This window comes from Mycosarcoma maydis, chromosome 5, assembly GCF_000328475.2.
Source record: "Mycosarcoma maydis chromosome 5, whole genome shotgun sequence".
Taxonomy (NCBI): domain Eukaryota; kingdom Fungi; phylum Basidiomycota; class Ustilaginomycetes; order Ustilaginales; genus Mycosarcoma; species Mycosarcoma maydis.
Window position 1 is genome coordinate 280,708 of NC_026482.1, and position 20,595 is coordinate 301,302.

A 20,595-nucleotide genomic window follows, 5' to 3' on the forward strand; every position below is an offset into this window, starting at 1 on the left:
TTTTATCCCACTTGCCCGCGCGACGAGCATGTTGGAACAAGCAGCCGCCAACTTCTCGAAGCTTGTTAAGGCTTGACATCAATCAGCCAGCTTCTGTATACTTATCGAGATGACACTTGCTGAGATGCCATGCTAACAGAAGCGGAGGGCATCTTGGTGTGAGTCACAGTACACAAAGCAAAGACATGAAGTGACAATCACGAATGTCTACGAGTCAAGGCAAGGAAAATGCTGCAGCTTTTCCCCCACGTCGATCGAGCCCTCTCCACATTCGACTCTGCCATCAAGTTTCGCGTCGGCGCCGACAAAAGGGCGACTATGGACAGAGGAAGTCGGTCTTGATAGGTCTGTAGACGAAGGTGAACTGCGATGTATGCAGCCTCTGTGAGGCTGCCTCGTGCCAGCAATGTTACCAAGGATCCTGCGGAGGCGCCCAAGGGCTGCCCAGGCACTGTATAGCTGACTGCTGCAGACCAAGCCGCCAGACTTTGATGGGAGCAAGGTGGCTATATAGTCGGGGTGGTCTTCAGCAAAGCGTGGCCTTTATCTGCTGTCCCCGCTCTGTATTCTACTCTACCCTTGCGCAATTGCCGTGTCCACTTTGATTGACATCAAATTACTAAGTACCGCCTTGCCTACCATGACCAAGTTATCGCCGCTGGTCGTCTCGTCGTATTCGATACACGATGTACGCTTTCCCACTTCGCTCACCGGAGATGGCACGGACGCTATGAACAAGTGTAAGTGTACAAGCCACCGTTAATGAGCAGACCTGGAGCCAGGAGCCAAATAGACTGAGCAAACAACTCGACTTACATTGTTCATTCTGCGACACGTCGTACAGCTTGCGACTACTCGGCTGCTTACCTGATCCTGTACACAAGTCCCAAAGATGACGCTGAGATAGTCTCTTATCGCGGGCGTGAGAACGAAGCCATCAATGCAGCTGTCAAGGAGGACGGCTCGCTTCGAGGATTCGGAATGACGTTTACCATCGGCAAAGGCAATGAGATCTGCTGTCAGGCGATCGCCTCGATTGTCGAGGAGCTGCTCCTGGGCCGAGAGATCGAGCCACTCTTTGCCAATATGGGCGAGACGTGGCAGCTCATGGTATCTGATCCGCAGCTGCGTTGGATTGGGCCGGAAAAGGGTGTGGTACACCTTGCCACGGCGGCTGTGATCAATGCGATCTGGGACTTGTACGCTCGCTCCCGCGCCAAGCCTCTGTGGAAGCTGATTTGCGACATGTCTCCCGAGGAGCTAGTGCAGTGCATTCCCTTCCGCTACATCACTGACGCTATCACCCCTGCCGAGGCGCTCAAGATCTTACAGAATGCTGCCAAGGGCAAGGCGGACCGAGAGGGAGAGATGGTGGCCAACGGGTACAAAGCCTATACCACCTCGGCAGGCTGGTCGGGCTACGACGACGCCAAGGTCGCGCGTCTCACACGCTCAGCACTCGAACAAGGCTTCAATCACTTTAAGCTCAAGGTTGGCGCCGACGTAGCGGATGACATCCGAAGATTATCTTTGATGCGATCCATCGTCGACAATCCCAAAGAGATGCCAACGGGGCGTAAGCAGCCTTCGGCGGAGAGCCTGGTGGGCAAAAATGCTGGACCGACAGGCTGCGTGGTCATGGTTGATGCCAACCAGGTGTGGGATGTGCAAGAGGCGATCGACTACATGGAGAAGCTGGCGCACCTCCGACCGTGGTTCATCGAGGAGCCAACAGCACCGGATGACGTTCTGGGCCATGCTGCGATTCGTCGAGGTATCAAGCACCTCGGCATTGGAGTCGCAACGGGAGAGCACGCTCACAATCGCATGACGTTCAAGCAGCTGCTTCAAGCCGATGCGATTGATGTGGTTCAGATTGACTCGTGTCGACTGGCGGGCGTCAACGAGATCTTGGCGGTGATGCTGATGGCGAAAAAGTTTGGCAAAATCGTCTGCCCACACGCAGGTGGTGTCGGGCTTTGCGAGTATGTGGTGCATCTGAGTCTGATCGACTACATCTGCATCAGCGCCAACAACGAGCGAAATGTGCTCGAATGGGTCGACCATCTTCACGAACACTTTGTCTATCCTGTTAGTATCAATGGCGCTGGCTGCTACAACACACCGATGGACGCTCAGGGCGGATACAGCATCGAGATGCTCAAAAGCTCGATCGAAGACTACAGTTTTCCGCAAGGATCATACTGGAAGAACGGCACCGCACGCACAGCACCCCCTTCGGGACACTGATCACAGTCTGCGTGATTCAATCCGACTTGGGTCTTGATTCTGCCATCGCTGGAATATTCATAACACCACGGCAATCACGAATGCCACTCGACGGTAATGCTCACTTGTCTGAATCACTGTGAGATTGCGTGTATGGTCAAGCCGACAGAATCTCTTCCAGCACCAAGTTGTAGGGTATCAGATACGAAGCAGAAGCTTGCAGACATCACCCTTCACCGTGCTCTGGAAGCAAACCGTTAATGAAAAAGGTGAGAAGAGAACAGACAGAAGGGTCTGATTCTTGTGGGGAAATTTCATCCGTAGCCGAGACCGATAGCGGATTGTCAAATATCATTCGTGATTCACGATTTCATCGAAAAGTAGACCAATCTACTTCCGTCACTTGAGCAAAACATAGCAGCTTGTAATGTTCTGCGACAGGGTGTGGTAGCCAGAGGAGTTGTCTCACGGCTTTCATCAGGCTTGATCGTACGGAACGCCCGAAGAAGACGGCTATGCCGATGTTCCTGCCTGCGATCGATCGGCTGCGCTGCAGGCTCAATCCGCTCACAGAATCGGCACGTACGCCGCGACGTTTGCAGAAACGAAAAAGGAAAAACTAAATACTGTAAATAAGAAATTAAGAAATTAAGGGAAAAAAGGGGGTTGAGTCACGAGTTGATGGAATCCCTGTGGCATTACATGGCAGTGCATACAGCTGCGTGGTGTAGGCACCAAGGCATTTTCGAAGACCTCGTGCCTTACTTTGCGCGGCATGCCAGCATACGACCATACGACACCGTCGAGAATCTGTGAATCGCATCAGGTTGCAAGGCGGCGTCACAGGCAGCCGATCCGTTGCTCCGTTGCCTGCGGTGGGAGGTCAGATTCTCAGTATGCGTGATTCGTCAACGATTGGATCGGGGATTGAATCGTGTTTGCCAGCTGATGCCACTCTGGAGCGTCATTTTCGAGTTTCGGATCTGCAGACTGTGAACCCTTTTTTTGGTCCTGTTTCACAGACACTCAAGACTCTTCCAATTGTCCAGCCTCTTGTCAATCACGTTACTCACCGTCCACCTTGTCATCTTGACCTTCAAGATCATTCTCACCTCGGATCAGATCAGCTCATCTGCGGATCAGCATTGTCTTCAAGCTCCCCGCTCCCCGCTTCTCGCGCACACCGCGCAACGATTCACAAAGGCCTCATCTACTACTTTGTAGCTCGATGCCCTTGTCGACACAGCCAGGCGTACCGTTCTTGAAGACCTCGATGCAAGGATGAAAGGACTGACACCCTTTCCCACATCGTCTCCTGATCCATAGCACTCTTCCGGCGCATCGGTGTTGGTCAGATTGGCGGCAGCATCATCCGCAAGGCTCATCGCTTCTAACTCCTGAATCATGTCGTCGACCGCTAATGCCAATTCGGCAGCGCTTAGCGACAATGCCGCTGCGCACACATCTGCAGCCACGAACCAGCGGGTCTTCTCTGACCTTGATATTGACGATCTTTTGCCTCTTCCGCCTGCACATGGATTCTCCAACGCTCGATCCGCCTCGCTAGAGCGTATACCGAGCTTGAAACTCAATGTGACCCCTGGCACAGGTCCATCATACCAAGCATCGTCCATCGTAGGCGCTTCTCCAGCGCTCAGCGCCGCACCTTCATCTTTTCGTCTCGAAGCATCGCCGCCCAGCTCTCCACAAGCTAGTCGCAGTCCCAGGCAACATCCCCACAGTTATCCGCAACAGCAAACCTCGACACAACATGACATAGCCAGTGCATCGCAACCGTCATCTTTGCCACCGCCTCAACAGCATCCTGTGGATAGTGACACTCATTATAACATCCCCGCAGACCAAGCACAGTCACAAATGCCTTCGGTAACTGTGCCGTGCCCATCTGCGCGATATGTCACAGTCTCGGCCATCCTCTCGCGCTCGGAAATGTACTATGCTCCTGATACTTCCGATCATTGGGACATTCTCCGGTCACCCCAAGGATTTCCAATTGACGCCCAGCCATCACACACTCGCTCCTTGTCATTGGGTTCCTACGAACCTTCTAGCAGTCTTCGACGTAGAAGGAGTCAAAGAAAGCGACCGAGTAACGGAAGCGCCATCGAAGCGCTTGGCGCCCTCCTGTTGCATAAGGACAGCTCTGGTCGAGTTGCAAATCTTTCCTTTGCTCGCGACGAACACAGTGGCATCAGAGCACCTAAAACCCAGAGTGCAGACTCACAAACAGGCAGACAGGACCCCAGTCCCAAGCACGGTGTTCAAGCTTGGACCAGCGCATTGAGCTCTCTCGGCAGATCCGGTTTGCGTCTCCAACTGCCCTATCGCGGAAATTTACAACCCTTCTCCTCAAGCAAGAGCGCCACCATTGCCGAGCGTAGAGCTCAGATGTGCGATAGGATGCTCACCCGCCAAGGCGCTGTGGTAGAGGACACTCGCAACGGCTTCTCCAAGGTTCGCAGTAGACGCGGCGGACTCAGTTTCGAAGTTGGAAACGCCAGCCACAAGCAAACCCCTTCCACACTCTTACAGCTCGAAGATTACAGACCCGAAGGCAAAGGAAAGATGACAGGTCTCGGTAGTTACGACGAGCTCGGAAACGACGATGAGTTGATTCTGCAAGCCGGTATCGACACCACAACGAATGAAGCCAGTATTGACTGGGGCCGCCTACCAGAGACAATTGTTCTCAAGGCAGGGCGGCGTCCAAGACCCGGTCAGCATTCAAGGTCGGAATTCGGGATCGGCTCTGCAGTACATGACCAGACTCTTCCTGAGGCTCCCCCGAGCCCTGTAGCAATGCCCGGTGCATGGCACGGCGGATCCTCGTGGCGGTCCAAACCAGGCGATGGCTACGAGGAAGGTGCATTGCTGCTCCCGCCGCCATTACTTGACGACAACGGTAGCGATGCTTCCAGCTTTGAAGGTCTGCTAGGCGTTCGTCGTATGCGTGAGCGCGAAAAGGCGAGAAAGCAGGCCGAAAAACTGGCTGCTCGCAACCGTCCCACTCACAAAGTAGGTCCTCTCACTGCTCTCACCAACTTCGTTAAAGCCGCACACGCTGCCGAATCGTTTGCAAAGCGCACCCAAGCGGCCAGGCGGTCTCCACAGGCTCCCGCGTACTTTCGCAGCTTCACCGAGCCTAAAAGACCACCGCGCGTGAGATCTGGTTCGACTGGCAGCTTGTCTTCCGCCCAGACCACAAAGTTGCCCAAGGAGGACCCAGACGACGCTCCTAAAATGCTTAAGTCAGAGCTTGCGGACATAACTCTATCAGCTCTTCCAACTAGCTTGGCCACCGCTGCAGTGACGCCAGCTGCAACAGATACAGAGGCACACACAAGCCCGGCAGTCAATTCTGCCAGTCCATTCATGTCGCCATCGTTGCGGAAAGCCATTCTGTCACGCCGTGGCTCGCGCAACAATTCGATCGATGCTGCCGGTCGACAGCTCAACACCGTGTTTGAGTTTGAGCCTCTTGATCCAAGCCAAATTCCAGACGATGAGCTGGCTTCTCCAGATCTACCACCCATCTCCTCCCCGCTACTGCGACCGTCCTCCATAAGCTCTAGCAAGACCACCGCGCTTCGCGACTTCCCGGCCGCACCACGACTGCTTCCCGTGCAGCTATCCATGCCACCCTCTCCCTTCACGCCACTTGGGATCGATCTCCGTGAACCTCGAAGCTCGATAGGCCCCGCTGCGTCCAGCAATGGCGACTATCTCTCTGCCCGGAATGTTCACTCATCGCCGCGTACGCCGCATCTGGTTCCCACAATGCTGAGCCTGCCTCCTTCACCGTGGACGCCGTACCAACATGCTTCCGCTATGCATTCCTCCCCTATGGTTCACCTTCACCTCAACACAAGCAGCTCATCCCTCCGTCTTGCACCCGGAACGCCTCGTCTGGTGCCGACGCATATTGAAATCGTGCCGTCGCCCGTTCAAACCACGGCTTCTTCGCATCGTGGCTCGCTCACGTACGACAGTCCGCGTGGCATGCGCGCCATAGGGATGACAAGGTCGCCGCTGACAGGACCAGCGACCGACTACACCTCGTTTGCGGCGTTAAGCGTGCCTGAGGCGGAAAGCATAGACTCGGAGTCTGGAGGAGGGCCAACGCCATCGACCGCACAGGATGGTACGGCGGAGAACAAACCACCTTCGAAAAGTGCTGAAACAAAAAAGGGCTCGTTACGGCTCACCCCTTCTTCTATGCTCGTCGCGGCTCAATCTGCCCATGCTCCCATTGCAGAGATGCGCTCAGACAGCAAGAATACTGGCGTTTCCAATACGTCGCCAACAACAAACGCATCAAAAGAGGCCATGCCACCTGGCGACAGAAAGATAAAGTCCTCGGACTCGCGTAGTCGCAGATCGTCTGCTGATCACGGCACCTTCCACGTCGATTCTTCAGGCCGACAGCGCTCGTTCGTCCTCTGGTTTTTGATTGGCGACTTGGGACTTCGAGGCTCTACAAATTTGTCAAGCAGCGGAAACCAAGAAGCCGGACCAGATCACGGTGGCGTCGCCGCCCTGTTTGTTCACACGTTTTCATTCTTGGTGTTCGTTGCAGCACACCTGGTCGATCTTGGGTACTCGCTGTACGAGAGGATCTCACTGTTTCTTTGGTTCCTTCGTTGGATTCTCTACAACTTGACAGGTCAAACTGTGCTCGCACAATGTGCTGTCGAGGCCTACTGCTTCATCCAGGCAGAATGGGCTACTGTGGCAATGGAGGATCACGAAGAGAAGGGCTCAATGAAGGCGTTTGATCATCAAGGGCACAGGAAGCCCAAGGGCCTCTCGCGATGGCAAGTACTGCGCGGTTTTCTTGAACTCTACTGCCTGCACAGCGTCACTCGAGAGCGCTACCTAGCCGAAGGTGCTGGACTGAAGGAGCTAGATGGGTGGAGAAGACCATCGACGCGCTTCCAAAAGAGCAAAGAGCAAAAGCTGCGCGGCTCTGACCGGCTAGATATCGGTGCTCACCGCGCAGCATCGCGAGCTGCCTTTGCAGAGAACAGGACGAAGTGGGCGCAAGACCCCATGTTGGACTTCGAGCAGCAGCAATACGAGACAGCAGATTTCGATACAGCACGGAGCGACCCACTTGGCGATGGCGAAGTATCACGGCCAGGATCTGACGTCAGATCAAGACCAGAATCCGATCGCTCTAGTGGCGGTGAGGACGACTGTAGACACGACGAAGACGACGCCAACGACGTCGAGAACGAAGATGAAGGCGATGACAGCAGTGACGACGAAATGATTGTTACCAATCGTGGTGACGATATCCTCGAATTTGCCAAGACGCCACGGATCGATGCTACACGGCCAGGACAAGCGAGCACGGGCTACTTTGGCCGTGCGTATGATTTTATGACTTCGCCAGAGGTGTCTGCTTCGCTGTCCAAATCAGAGAATCGCGATCTTCGACCGTTCAAGGAGACGAACCGAGATCTGGTGCGGACTATCAAGTGGTGCGGTCGACTTGCTATTTCGGCCTATGGCCTGCACGTGCATATTGTGGATCTGCCTCCAACTTTTACACCTTCCGGCGATCGCTTCTCGCGCCAGACGTTCGCCTACCTGTCACGTCTCAATGCTGAAGATGTGCTGCACGCCGACATCCAGACGCTCGATGCGGATGCCGACTACAGTCCCACTTTCTACATTGTGCGAGATTACGTGCGTAAGGTGGTCTGCGTCGCGGTGCGCGGAACGCAGTCTTTCTCCGACATCATTGTCGACTTGGAGCTGCAGACGGAAGAGATTGAGCTGCCACAGGTACAGCCTACGCCAGGCGAGGAGTTTCGTTGCCATGCCGGTATCTGGCGTGCGGCCAAGGCGCTAGTCTCGCCACAAAGCAAGCTGTTTGCCACGTTGCGCCAAGCACTGGCAGAGAACGAGGGCTTTGGTGTCATGTTCTGCGGTCACTCGTTGGGCGGCGCGATCGCCAGTGCTGCTGCCCTGCTGCTTGCAGAGTACTTTATCCCGGATGGCGCTGAGCCCGATGCGGGCATCTGGGTCACCAACATGTCCTCTGGACTGCCCGCACGACGACCAATCCGCGCAGTCAGCTTTGCAAGCCCTGTCACCATGACGGCCGATCTAGCGTCACGAGCGGCGCTCGGATCCGTGCCGCTGGTGACGACGGTGGTGCTGGGCAGCGATGTGATACCTCGCGTTGGACACGGTCAAGTTAGAGAGCTGCGTCGTGTGTTGGGTGCTCTTTCGAGGGTGCGACGTCGTCATGCTATGGCATCAACAGAGGGTCAGGACGATGCACGTGTGCATATTTTACGAAGCTTTTGGGACTGGCGATCCATCCGGATGGCAGAAAATCCGGACGATGTGATGCTACACCGAAAGGAGCGAATCGAGGAGCAGCTCTGGTCGCTACGTTGCGAAGTCGAAAGCGATTTGTACGCCGCTATCAAGGCACGATTGGACGCGGAGAGCACATCCGGAGCACCAATCCCACCTTCTCCCTGGGTAGGTCCTGAGCAGCGTGATCAGGCACCTTTACACGCACTTTCGGCTAGGCGGCAGGGCCTGGACACGGCGACGTTGCGCTCGGAAGCTGCACAGGGAGGCCCCTTGGTGCCGCCGGGACGTTGCATTTGGATCAACGACAAGCACATCTATCATGTCGAGAGTCCGCTTGCTTTCTTCAGTCTTCCGGAACTGCGGGGCGACATGTTTGCCGCGCACTTCCCCGCAGCTTATGAAGAAGCGATTCTGGAGCTGCGCACATGATGCCGAGGACAAGTTCCTGCACATGTCTACAAGAGTCTGCAAGACAGCAGGAATTTTCCATTCACTGCTCGTCTCTCACCAGCTAGAATACTCAAGCATCAAAGCATCGAAGCCGCTTACCGCAAATGAGACGCACCAGCGAAGTTGACGCTGTCGCATCTGTATGAGAGCGGTCAAGTAGGTTGCACGGGCCCATGAACACTTTGGCGATTTGAAGATCACCACGCCGATGTGTACAGGAGCCTCGAACAGCACGGCGAGCACAAGAGGGGGCGTGAGAGAGCGAGTGCAGAAGGGTTTCTCGCTTGCCTTGCGGCTGGTATGCGAGGGCGGAATGAGGCTGGCCGATCGATTTTGAATCATGATTGAAATGCACGATTCTTTCCTGCGCGCTCGATGTCAACGTGCATCCTCTCCACGTGCTCGAAAGGCAGTTTCACAATGAGCCCATTCTGATTCATGGTGCACAGCTCACACATGGAAATTCGTTGATGAGAGGTACTGAACATCTCGACAAACGAGCTATGTCGAGCCATGCTCGATGCGCTTGGCGACTGTCTCGAACGGTCTGGAGAGTGTGTGTTGCGATTGGCGGACGCAGCGCAGATAGCGCTTTCGGGGAAATTGCGCGCGAGACATCCACCGCTTGTCGTAGTGGTCTGTGTGAATCCGTCTTTGTTTGCACCAAGTTTTCAATCTTGGATCCCGAATCACGAGTATGTGACGGCGAGCAACGGGGGTTAGGGTGAGACCAACGAACAGCGAGCAAACTTTCCCATAGCCGGATTTCCGACGGTCATTGCTGTGGCTAGCTCGCAATCGTGAATCGTCGTGCGCGAAGACCAGAATCACACAAGGCAGAATTCGACAGCTGAATTCACGATTCACGATTCACGATTCACGATTCACGATGGTGATTTCGCTATCACGAACCACGAATCACAAATCGCGATCGAGGGAAACACGAACGCACGAACAAATCACGAATCAGAAGGCGTCCCGTGTCGCTATTCTTGGCGCCCAAGACACTCACGACTGCTTGCAGCGCTGCCGTATCGATCGTACTCATTCCGCCCATACACTTAGATGTCGTGCTATGCTTGATTGGTAGATCGAGGCGAGGCGCGCTCCGGAAATGTAAAAGGCCAATCAAGAGTCACGAGTACATCCATTCCCCGCACGCTTGGTGTTGTGTGACTCTTGGCTGTGCTCGTCTTTGAGCGGGGAGGTTGCTGGCTTTTGGTGCACCGCTGCAAGCTGCTAGACAGCCTGGAGTCATTACTCGTTTGACTGCACATAGACAGCTCGTTGCTGACCAGCTTTCGAAGCAGACCCACCAGGCATGAAAGCACGACTTGCATGCTGTACAGAAGTGTAGCTGAACCAGCATGAACGACAAGAATCATCCAACACGTCTTTCATGAGCGTCCGTGTAATGGTGTTTGTTTTGCAGGGTCTCTTGGAAGATTCACGATTGCATTTCCTCCGACCATCGTGCAGACGCAAGCGAGTGTCTCATACGCGAAGGACCCTGTCGGCCTCTTGATATCGAAATCTGCGCGATCCTGAAACACGCTAGAGGAACACTGACGACTGGTTTGCCACAATTTGACGTTTTCGAATCGTGAATCATGTCCGCCTCTGCTTGGAGCACGCCAACCGGCGCCGGTGGGAGCTCAGACGAGTCCAACTCGGCGATTGTGGTGTGTGCGCGAGCGTCATGTTGTCTCCGATCCTCGAGCAACGCAGCGCGGTTTCACATCCAAAGAGCTTCTCGAAGCGGTCCCCACTGATTATTCCGCCCCCTCGCGCTTGTCAAGCTCGGCAACGGTTAACGTGGACCTTGGGTTGGATGCCCTCACCACCGTGCACAAATGTCAAGCCCCGCGATGCGAGTGGTCCGGTCTCTCTGATGCGTCGCTGGAATGCCACTCGTTCATGTGATTCGCTCAACGCTCGGGCCTCGCTCGTATATAACGTGAGCCGTCGTGAGCCCGCCTCAAGTCTCTGTCCTCTCCCGTTCGAGCCTTTCTACCGCCACCTTGATCTTTGAATCCCCCTTGTTGTCTTAACTCGGACCCATATACTCTGTGTCGTTGCCAGTTCTAGACACTATGGCTGCTGTCGACACTCACCGAGCCAACAAGCCGCTCCCCTTGCCTCGAACAACTGCTGGCCGCAAGTCGGTGGCTCGCAAAGCCTACCTTGAGGCTGCTGAAGATGACGAGAACCAAGTTGCCGGACATGTCGAGATCGACGAGGTCGAGCCTGCTGATGCCTTCACGCTGGTTCCTTACGTAGCCGAGCAGACTCTTCACGCTGTGCATAGCGCAATTTTTGGCCAGCCCTGGGCGGACCTCGAGCTTGTGGTCAGTGCCGGCGGTAAGAAGGAGGAGGTGGTCTATGCCAACTCCAAGGTACTGAAGAAGGCTTGTCCTGCGCTGATGCGTCAGATCAGAGTCACGGGACGCGCCGAGCTCGACACGATGGAGCGCGAGCAGATTCTCGCTGCTGCCGCCAATGCAGCTGCTAAGAAGAAACCCGTCGCTGCGCCCAAACGCGCCCTGCGCGCTCAGTCTAGCGGTCGATCGACAAAGAGCCTTGGTTTGGTCGACTACGGCCGCAGCTCGCGTCTGGAAAACGACCACGGCGACGAGGCTGGCGAGGTCGACGAGCGATACCCTGGCAAGTACGATGACGAGACCGAAGACGAAGAGTATGCCGACTCGCTCGTCGAGCAGCCCAGGCGTTACCACGATGACGAGCACAGCCAAGCTCATCAGGACACTGACCATCTGGAGGATGATTACCTCGACGAGCCGTCGCCGCTCGGCTCCAGAAGCAAAGTAGCTGGCGGTGTGGCTCCCGCGCCGCCTCTCGAGATTTCTGCTCCGCCTACTTTTTCACGATCGTCGTCGCGCTTGTCCAAGCTGATCAAGTTTATGAACAAAGACAAGACTTCGCCCTCGGCCGAGGTAGATGCTGTCACCCCGTTCATCCCTGTCGGCAACGCTTCCGGCACCGACTACAACAACGAAGGCACGCTTGGCGGCCGCAGCCGCGTACGCCGTTACAGCGCCGGCAACGATCTCGCCACAGCTTCGGCCGCACGTAGTCCTTCTGCTGTTAAGGTCCAGGTGACTGGATGCTCGGCTGCTACGCTCCAAGCTTTGGTCTTCTACCTGTACACGGGCCACGCCACGTTTGCTTCGCGTCTGCCTGTTGTTCGCAACCGGCGTCAGCGCCTCAGCCGGCGCGCCTCAGCTTCGTCGCTGGGCTCTGACCGCGCCAAGTCGGAGGAGGACACGGACAAGGAGGACGACGACTTTGATGACGAGATCGTCGAGCTTCCCGCATTGCGCGTCTGCAAAACGTCGAGCTTTCCGCCCGTATTCTCCGCCACGGCTGCCTACTGCGTCGGTCGGCAGCTCGGACTAGCTGATCTGGCCACCAAGGCTTTCGACCACATCTGCCTAGAGTTGTCGCCAAAGACTGTGTTGGCCGATCTGCTCAGTCCGTTCGTCGACCGATTCGATGAGGTACAGCGTGCGCACCTCGACTACATTGCCGAGAACTGGGACCGCGTCAAGCGCAGGCCCGACTTTGAGCACACCGTCGGCAGACTCGTCATGGGCGAGTATCGCGAATCCAGAAAAGCACTTCTCAAGCTCTTTGCCAAACTCTCAGTCGCCTAAACTCGCAACTCACATCTCGCATCTCGCATCTCGCATCTCGCATCCGCACCTGTTTATTCCTATGGACATTGTAGTTTCCGAGTTCCGTTGCGTCTTGTATTTCTTGTCCTTCCCGCAACCGTCTGTCATTCTTCGTAGCCGACCGAAGCCTGCTTGACGTTTTGATGTGAGTCAGTCGCATCGCATTGCACCTTGTCCGCTGGCCTCGTCTTTGTGGTTTGCCGGATATGCGTGATGTGAGCAAGTTGATCTACGCAGAACTCATCGTGTTGGCTCTGCTGCAGTGGTTCAAGTGCGCCAACACAGATGCGTTCGAGCGAGCACTCAAGCTCAACGCACACTTGAAAACACTTGGATTGCGGGCCAGGCTCTGTTCGAGTAGCATACACATTCGTGTGGTGATTCGCATTCGTGACTGACCCAACTTCGACACCATGAAACTGTGATCGTGTATGGGTGACTGTGCTAGAACGCGGCAACTGCCCACAGCGCGCCTCCGGTGCTCATATTCTCAAAGTAGCCGCCGTTCCTGAACGGCTCTTCAGTGACACCGATGCTCCATCCTTGGAAAAAGTCCTGTTCGGCATCAATCAGCGCATTGGCTGCCTGAGACTCAATACCATAACCGCTGAGTAGCTCTCTCTGAGTGGAAACGTAGTCCGGGGGAGGCGCACGTGCTTGTGCAGCTTGGTCTGCAGAAGCAGCAGCAGATGGATGGTTGAGTGTGAGATCATCGTTTTCGTCCCATTCCCAATCCAGGCCTGCTCCGTGTTCGTCGGCGGCGGTCGACGCAGATGCTGTCGACGGCTGAGAGCCAAGGTAGTCGTTCAGATCGATGCCTTCGTTTCCTGTGCGCTCGGGAACGAGGTGGACGATGAGGGGAGCGCCGAATTTCTTGACTTCTTTGGCAGCGAGATCGTTGGGCATCGGCTCAAACTTGCGTCCACGGTAGTATTTGCATCGATAGACAAAGCGTTCTGGGAACAGGCCCTTGACGAGGAACCTTGCTCTCTCGCGCGGATTCGGGTTCCTGGAACTGGGAGTGATGAGCCTTCCTGCTTCTACCCAGATGGCACCTCTGCGTTCGAGGGCACGCAGCATGCCGGCGCACAGCTCATCATCCGCTTGCGAGGGGGTGAAAAAGAACTTGTGAAACCTCTCCTCGTCCGATCCACGGTCGAACTCGCTGATCAAGCGAGCCGACATGCCAAGATCGGCATCAGAAGCTTTGTTCATCTCGACAGGGTAAGGTCCGCCTGTTTCAAGCAGTCGCGGTGGAGGTGCGAGTAGATCGATGGTAGCAAACACCATGGCTGTTTTCACTGTTCGCACCTCAGAGCTCTGACCGGCGCTCGTCGTAGAGATAGCGCGCATGCTTTCAGCCGACTTGACCTGCTCGAGTCGGTTCGAGTCGGACGTGCCGCTGGTTTTGTCAGTGCCAATGTTGTGGGCTTTAGCTTTAGCTTTGAGCTTGGCCAGCCAGCCAGACTTGGGCTCGGTATCGTCACCAGCAGTACCGCTAACGTCCGGATAAGAAACTCTGTTCGAGTAGCGCAGCACGGCTTCGGCACCGAACGCGGCCATGTGGTTGTAGCTGCCTTGTCCCGCATACATGGTAGATAACACTCTCTCGATCAACGGCCTCGACACGATACCAGTCATCTCTCTGGCTTGCGCCTGGAACAGACTGACTCGACGATATCGGCCCACGTTGCCGGAGCGAGCGATCATGTCTGCCCCATTTCTTGGCTGCGGATGAGCAAGAAACGCAAACATTCCATCGTACGGCGCTGATGGTGTTGCCGAGCTCGGGTTAAACCCCGGGCTGCCCAGATAGGATACAGGAATTTGCACACCAAGGCGCTTGCGCAATTTCGAGACGGATTGAGTCACCTTGGTCTTGGAAGTTGCCGAGGTCTCGCCTCGAGAGTGAGTGGCTGGGCAACCGGACTGGCGGAACGGGACCGGGTGAGGCGTATTGATGTCGTACGAGGCAAACAGCGTGCAGTGCAACAAGAAGGAAGGCAAAGGGGCAGATTGAGGAGGGGGTCCGTCGATGCGCTTGCTAGCTGTGATCAAGGGCAGTTCAAGCGAAACCTTGGTTTGGCTGTATACCGAGGCAGGATCATTTGCTTCTTTGGGCGTCACGCCATGCGGAAGATGCTCACCGCTGCGCAGAGGCTCGACATCGGCGCTAGAATCGAGCGACGATGTAGCTACGTTTGGCATCACCAAGGGCGGCGCTGCAGCTGCCGATAAAGTCACTACTGTCTCTGAGGGCGCCGATGTGGAAGCGGATGTGGTTGCATAGCTCGGTGGACCGCCGTTGGCACTGTTCTTGTCCATGGTTCTTATACTGCCCTACACGAATTCTAGATGGCGGGCTTGAACACTTCAGCAACGCGGCTGCTCAGCGAGATTATGGACTCGAGAAGTCAGGCAATGCGATTCGGTAACGACGCTTTCTTGAACAGGGCCAATAAAGCAGCCGTAAAGGATGATGAGGGATGGGATGGAAGCACGAGAAGGACGAGAGCTCGATTTTTAACTTGTCCACCAAATGAGCTTGAGCGCTGCACGGACTATTCGTGATTCGTGATTCACGATTGTCGGTCTTGGACCGGCTTTTCGCGACATTCGGCGATCCGGTCACATGTTCAGGTACGCGTGCCATGCTACCAGGCTACCAGGTCACGACCATAGACAGCTTCATAATTAGCTACCGCCGGTCGAGTCTGTGCAGATTGGTGGTACGCTAGAAATTAAGTTCTGTCAGCTCCCTGTTTAGCACCTGCGCATTCGTCGCTACGTTTCGCGCTGCCGTCACATCATTGGCTGTGCCAACAAGCTCTGCACACAGTCTGTTGTTCTCATGTTCATTCACGAGTGAGCTCCTGAGCAGCATCGTATAGCGGTTGGTTTGTGCCAGATGCCTCATCAAGGATCATTTATTGCATTTGCTGCAGCCTCGCGCCGTCGAGTCCGAACAGGCGATGAGCGTGAGCAGGCTTTTGACGTCACGTGGCTGCAGACCAAGTCCTACTGCATTTGCGCATCTGCTGACATTCTGTGTCACTGTGAGCTGCTATTCTGTCCTATCCGAAACGCTGTATGTGACAACCAAGATTGGCCATCTCGGTAATCTCGAGTCTATCGTTATGGAAGCGCTCTGTGCTGGGCTGTGCTTCAGGTCTTGCTATATTGGGATGCGAGTCCCGTTGTAACGTCAGACCGGGAGACGGGCTTTGAACCACACAGCATGGGCCTGTATCAAGACACTTTGCATTTGTCTCCGGTCTGTTTTGTGTGGGAAGACAACAACATGTGTGAGCTGATGAAAGCGGAAACATGTACTTTGTAACAACGAACACGAGTCGACTTCTTTTAGCGTTGGGTAGGAACCGCTTGAGTTGCTCAACGCTGGTCTATAAAGCATGCTGGCCCAGCTCAGTTCAGAAGGCTTCGTCCTCAGGTATCGCACCGCGTTCTGAGCAGACGGGATGAGGTTCTCTCTTCTAGTCTCATTCTTCGTGGCCCTTTTCTTGGCTGCGAGTCTCGATGTGGCTACAGCCGCTGCGGCACCGAAGCTGACTGGTTCCGAGAAGGCCATCTACAATACTTGGAGCCAGGAATATCGTCTCCTATACGAGGTTTGGCGCTACGATGCCCAAAGTGGGATCCCTTTCTACTCACACCTGGTCGTCAGTCATCCAGATCTGGAACAAAGAGCTCTTGAATATGCCCTTCAAGACGGAAATGGCCCGTACGCCGTGGAGCACAAGCGTAGTGTTTCGTACGCCATGACACTTATTCCGGGCAACCGAGGCCCCGCGATCCGGTGGAACCTGCGACAAGGGCAACTCGGACAATACGATGCCAGCATCTTCTGGAAGATCGATAGAAGGGGCGCAAAGCTGCTAAGGTTCGACATCTGGCCGGCGGGTGCACAGGCTGCGCAGCTTGAGAGAATGCAAGATGTCATCAATCGTTTCCGTGCAGCTCACTGAAGCAGACTGGCCAGCATCGATATGTTGTGGCATTCGTGATTGGAGCTGGCCCGACTACGAAGCGCATCTTCGATAGCTCACACTTGTGACTCTAGCTATTCCTAATGGGAGCAGGAATAGGGTCGATGATCGATGTAGGAATTAAAGATGCGCGCGTCTTGCGCCCACCGTCGAGCCATTCACGATTCATATTCGTGATTGGATTTTTGTCTAAAGACATGATACAAATTCACACCCGCACGAGACGCACAATCACGAATCGTGAATATGACGCGAGCAGATGCCAAATTGTGCCATGCATCACGAGTCACGAGTGCAGCTTTCGAGTTGTGCCCGCCATCACCACCATGGCACAGATTTGAGAGACAGCAATAACTAACTTATGCACAAAAGTATGGGATGGGCTCCTACGTTTTGGCCAACGACACTTTTAGAACAGCGTCGATGTTATCAGTCACGAGTGCCATTCGCTGTTGTCCAGGATCCAAGTGCCGTTCTTGCTGCATGGCGTAAGCGAGATGCGAACAGCCGAGCTCCGAAGAAAAAATAGCTTTGGTTACCCGCCGCTTGCGTGCTTTCTGCATCAGACAAAAGCGTTTTGGTTTGGTCATTGTGTTCAAGCAAGGCCCAAAGTCGTCCCCCAACACCCACCAAATGTGACCCACCAAATTTGGTCGCTTCTGTTTTATGACAGCTTCAGTCACGAGTAGGGCTGCAGCACCGACGAGGAGGAAATGAGTCTGCAAGGGAGGCGCGACCTGAAAGCCGCCTATCTGACCCAACGTGATAACGTAAGTGAATCGTCGTGGAAACAACAAAATCGTGCATGTGTTGCGAGGCTGCCTAGACATCAACGTGACATGGGATCGAAACTGTTGGTACCGCCGGCGTAAAGGCCGTTTTTGGTCAGCGCGACTTTGCTTATTGCTCGCTCGTAGATGCTTTTAGCCGTGCCCACCAAACCACAAATCACGAATTCGTAGCAATTCTGTCTGGTCTCGGGCTCAGAGACAATCAATCACGAATGCTGATTTCGAACCCACTTGGCGAGACGATCGCCTCGTGACGCAGAGCACGCTAGCGTCTCCCACTCACGTTGTTTCCATCTCACTGGTGCTCCTCACACTCACATATAAGAATTGCGCTTGGCGAAGCTCCTTTCTTGCTTCTTCATGCAATCAACGCGCAGCGACGGTTGAATCTTCTGGCATGCAGCTACGAAACGATCTCTCCACTTGGGCTGCCATTTTGGGGGCCCTTGTGCTTACAGCAGGAAGCCAAACGTCGGCTTCACCCATCCATGGCATTGTCGATCGCGAGTCGCGCAACAATGGTAAGCAGCCGTCATTCTATGGTGCGGCTTCACAGGGCAACTCGGCTGAGTACAGTGTCGAGGGGAAACATGGCGCTGTTTCATCAGAGGTGGATGTTTGCTCCAACATTGGTGCGCAGCTCCTGCAACAGGGAGGCTCTGCGGTGGATTCGATTATTGGCACCGCGCTCTGTGTTGGCTCGATCGCCTCGTACCACAGTGGACTGGGTGGGGGAGGTCATGCAGTTCTGCGCTCTCCCATCACAAATGATGACCGCACCAATCGCAAGCGAAGCAACCCCAATGATGCTCGCAGCAAGACATCGACTTATGTCCATATAGACTTCCGCGAGGTGTTCCCTGCCGCTGCCACCGAGGATATGTACACCAACAATCCGGTCAAGAATGCATCGCTGTATGGAGGTTTGGCGGTGGGTGTGCCCGGCGAGCCAAAGGCCTGGTGGGATCTTCATCAAAAGTATGGCAAACTCGAATGGTCAAAGGTGTTTGAGCCGGCTATCACGCTGAATCGACGAGGCTTCAAGGTCACCGCCGAGCTTGCCAAGGCATTGAACACAACTCAGTATCCCTTCCTTTGCAAGGATAAGCGCTGGAGCAGATTCTACTGTGTGAATGGCAAGGTGGCTCAGCTGGGCGATACCATCAAGAAAGAGCGATTTGCAAAGACGCTGGAATTGATTGCCAGCAAGGGTGTCGATCCGTACTACTACGGCGAGATCGCTGATGACATTGTCGACACCATTGCTAACAACAAGGTTCTCAAAGGCATCCTGACCAAGCACGACCTCGCCAACTATAAAGTCGAATACCGAAACCCTCGAAACGTTACGTTACGGGATGGCAAGTATCGACTGTTTGGCACAGTGGCGCCTTCCTCTGGAAGCGTTGTTCTTTCGACATTGCAGACGGTTGATCAATTCCGTGTTGATGGAGAGGAGGATCTGAGCAACGTCAACGTCTCGACGCACCGACTCATCGAGGCCAACAAGTTCTCTTATGGCCAGCGCACCAACTATGGAGATCCTGGCTTTGTCAAGAACGTTTCTCGTCTAGAGGGCGAGTACCTAGAGCTGCCATTCAGCAAAGAGAACAAGAACCAAATTAGCGATACTCGAACCTTTAGCGCATCTCACTACATTCCGGACCATAAGAATGCCGAAGTCAAGTCGGACCACGGCACGTCGGCCATCACGGTGGTGGATGCGGACGGGATGGCCATCTCGTTGACGACGACGATCAACACGTTCTGGGGAAGTCAGCTGATGACGGAGCACGGATTTCCTCTGAACAACGAACTGGACGATGCCTCGAGCCCTGGCCAGACGAATTTCTTCGGATACCTTGCGACTCCAGCTAACTACATTGAGCCTGGCAAGCGACCTTTGTCGTCGATCTCGGCAGTGATTGCGGAAGAGGTTCGCACTGGTGAGCTCAAACTCAGCCTGAGTTCGGCTGGAGGCTCAAGGATCATCACTGCTGTCACACAAGTGGCGTACAATGTGCTCTTCAAAGGACAAGATGCGCAGGCAGCGTTGGCTGAGCCGAGGTGGCACGACCAGCTGAGCCCTAACCAGACTACGCTCGAGAGTGCGGCGGCAGCCATCCGAGGTTTTGTGGGCTTCAACAACCAGACAGCCGCCTTCCTGGCGAGTGTGGGTCACAATGTCAGCTGGACGCCTATTGGCAGCTCCACCGCGCAGGCGGTTGAGAGGTTCCCAGACGGCGTGCTGTTGGCGGCTACCGAGGTGCGACAGCTGGCTGCCAAAGGCGCCGCCTTTTGAGGAAGAACTCAAGACTGGCATGGACCCTCACGAGCTCTCGCCATCGTTTACCATCGTTTCGTAAACGCTGTCACGCAAACATGCTAGACACGCTCGTCCCTGATGCTAATTCTAGTGAAGGTCGTTTTCCAATTTTGGCAATTCAGCAGTGTGAGTGGCGAGGCCTGAGCAATCGCCAATCGTGAATGACTGACAGCTGTGACTGGATGCTACACTGAAAAGCCAACAACGTTGTGGGCAAGTAGACACTTACGACTTGTTAAGCATGAATTTTGTTTTGTTTTGTCTTTATCCAAGTTGAATATTTGTTTGACTGATTTGTTTATTTGGTTTGGGAAAGGCAACCAAAGAAATGCACAATTACGTCGTGGGAGCCGACTACGACGTTTACCGCTTTGGTTCGGGGCCTTGCGGAATGTCGTCAAAGGGCAGATCTGTACGGCACACTCACGAGTAGGCCATTCGAACGTCGTGCTTATCTGGCTTCTGACGCCAGACGCGTCCGGGTTCTGCGGGATGCACGTTTGTCCCTGCGCATGATTGAATGGAGGCTGGACAACATATCGCTTCCTATGCTACAGCACAGTGACGACGATGATCTGCGTGTCCAGCGTTGGCCAATCAAGCAAGACAAGACGCAAGCAAGCAATTCGGGATTCTTTCACTCGTGGTTGGTCAAGTTAAGTTAGGTTCGAGTCGTGCGTATCTGAAGCGCGCGTGCATTTATTCAACATATTCATCACGAATTCACAATTCACAACTTACGA

The 20,595-nt window shown here is 54.7% G+C and overlaps 6 protein-coding genes across 6 annotated transcripts; 5 read left to right on the forward strand and 1 right to left on the reverse strand.

Annotated features, from left to right (window-relative positions):
• Positions 1–640: 640 nt before the first annotated feature.
• On the forward strand, positions 641–2,250 carry UMAG_02115 (uncharacterized protein; the record flags this gene model as incomplete). Its single annotated transcript, XM_011390175.1, has 2 exons — positions 641–740; positions 845–2,250. 2 exons carry the CDS (start codon positions 641–643, stop codon positions 2,248–2,250), a joined length of 1,506 nt encoding a protein of 501 aa, XP_011388477.1.
• A 1,383-nt stretch (positions 2,251–3,633) lies between these two features.
• Positions 3,634–9,012, forward strand: UMAG_02116 (uncharacterized protein; the record flags this gene model as incomplete). Its single annotated transcript, XM_011390176.1, has 1 exon — positions 3,634–9,012. One exon carries the CDS (start codon positions 3,634–3,636, stop codon positions 9,010–9,012), a length of 5,379 nt encoding a protein of 1,792 aa, XP_011388478.1.
• A 2,114-nt stretch (positions 9,013–11,126) lies between these two features.
• Positions 11,127–12,707, forward strand: UMAG_02117 (uncharacterized protein; the record flags this gene model as incomplete). The annotated part of the gene is made up of 1 exon (XM_011390177.1): positions 11,127–12,707. The coding sequence occupies one exon, from the start codon at positions 11,127–11,129 to the stop codon at positions 12,705–12,707; it is 1,581 nt and encodes a 526-aa protein (XP_011388479.1).
• A 465-nt stretch (positions 12,708–13,172) lies between these two features.
• Positions 13,173–15,053, reverse strand: UMAG_02118 (uncharacterized protein; the record flags this gene model as incomplete). The annotated part of the gene is made up of 1 exon (XM_011390178.1): positions 13,173–15,053. One exon carries the CDS (start codon positions 15,051–15,053, stop codon positions 13,173–13,175), a length of 1,881 nt encoding a protein of 626 aa, XP_011388480.1.
• A 1,154-nt stretch (positions 15,054–16,207) lies between these two features.
• Positions 16,208–16,714, forward strand: UMAG_02119 (uncharacterized protein; the record flags this gene model as incomplete). The annotated part of the gene is made up of 1 exon (XM_011390179.1): positions 16,208–16,714. One exon carries the CDS (start codon positions 16,208–16,210, stop codon positions 16,712–16,714), a length of 507 nt encoding a protein of 168 aa, XP_011388481.1.
• Positions 16,715–17,923: 1,209 nt separating this feature from the next.
• UMAG_10055 (uncharacterized protein) lies at positions 17,924–19,828 on the forward strand (the record flags this gene model as incomplete). The annotated part of the gene is made up of 1 exon (XM_011390481.1): positions 17,924–19,828. The coding sequence occupies one exon, from the start codon at positions 17,924–17,926 to the stop codon at positions 19,826–19,828; it is 1,905 nt and encodes a 634-aa protein (XP_011388783.1).
• Positions 19,829–20,595: the final 767 nt, after the last annotated feature.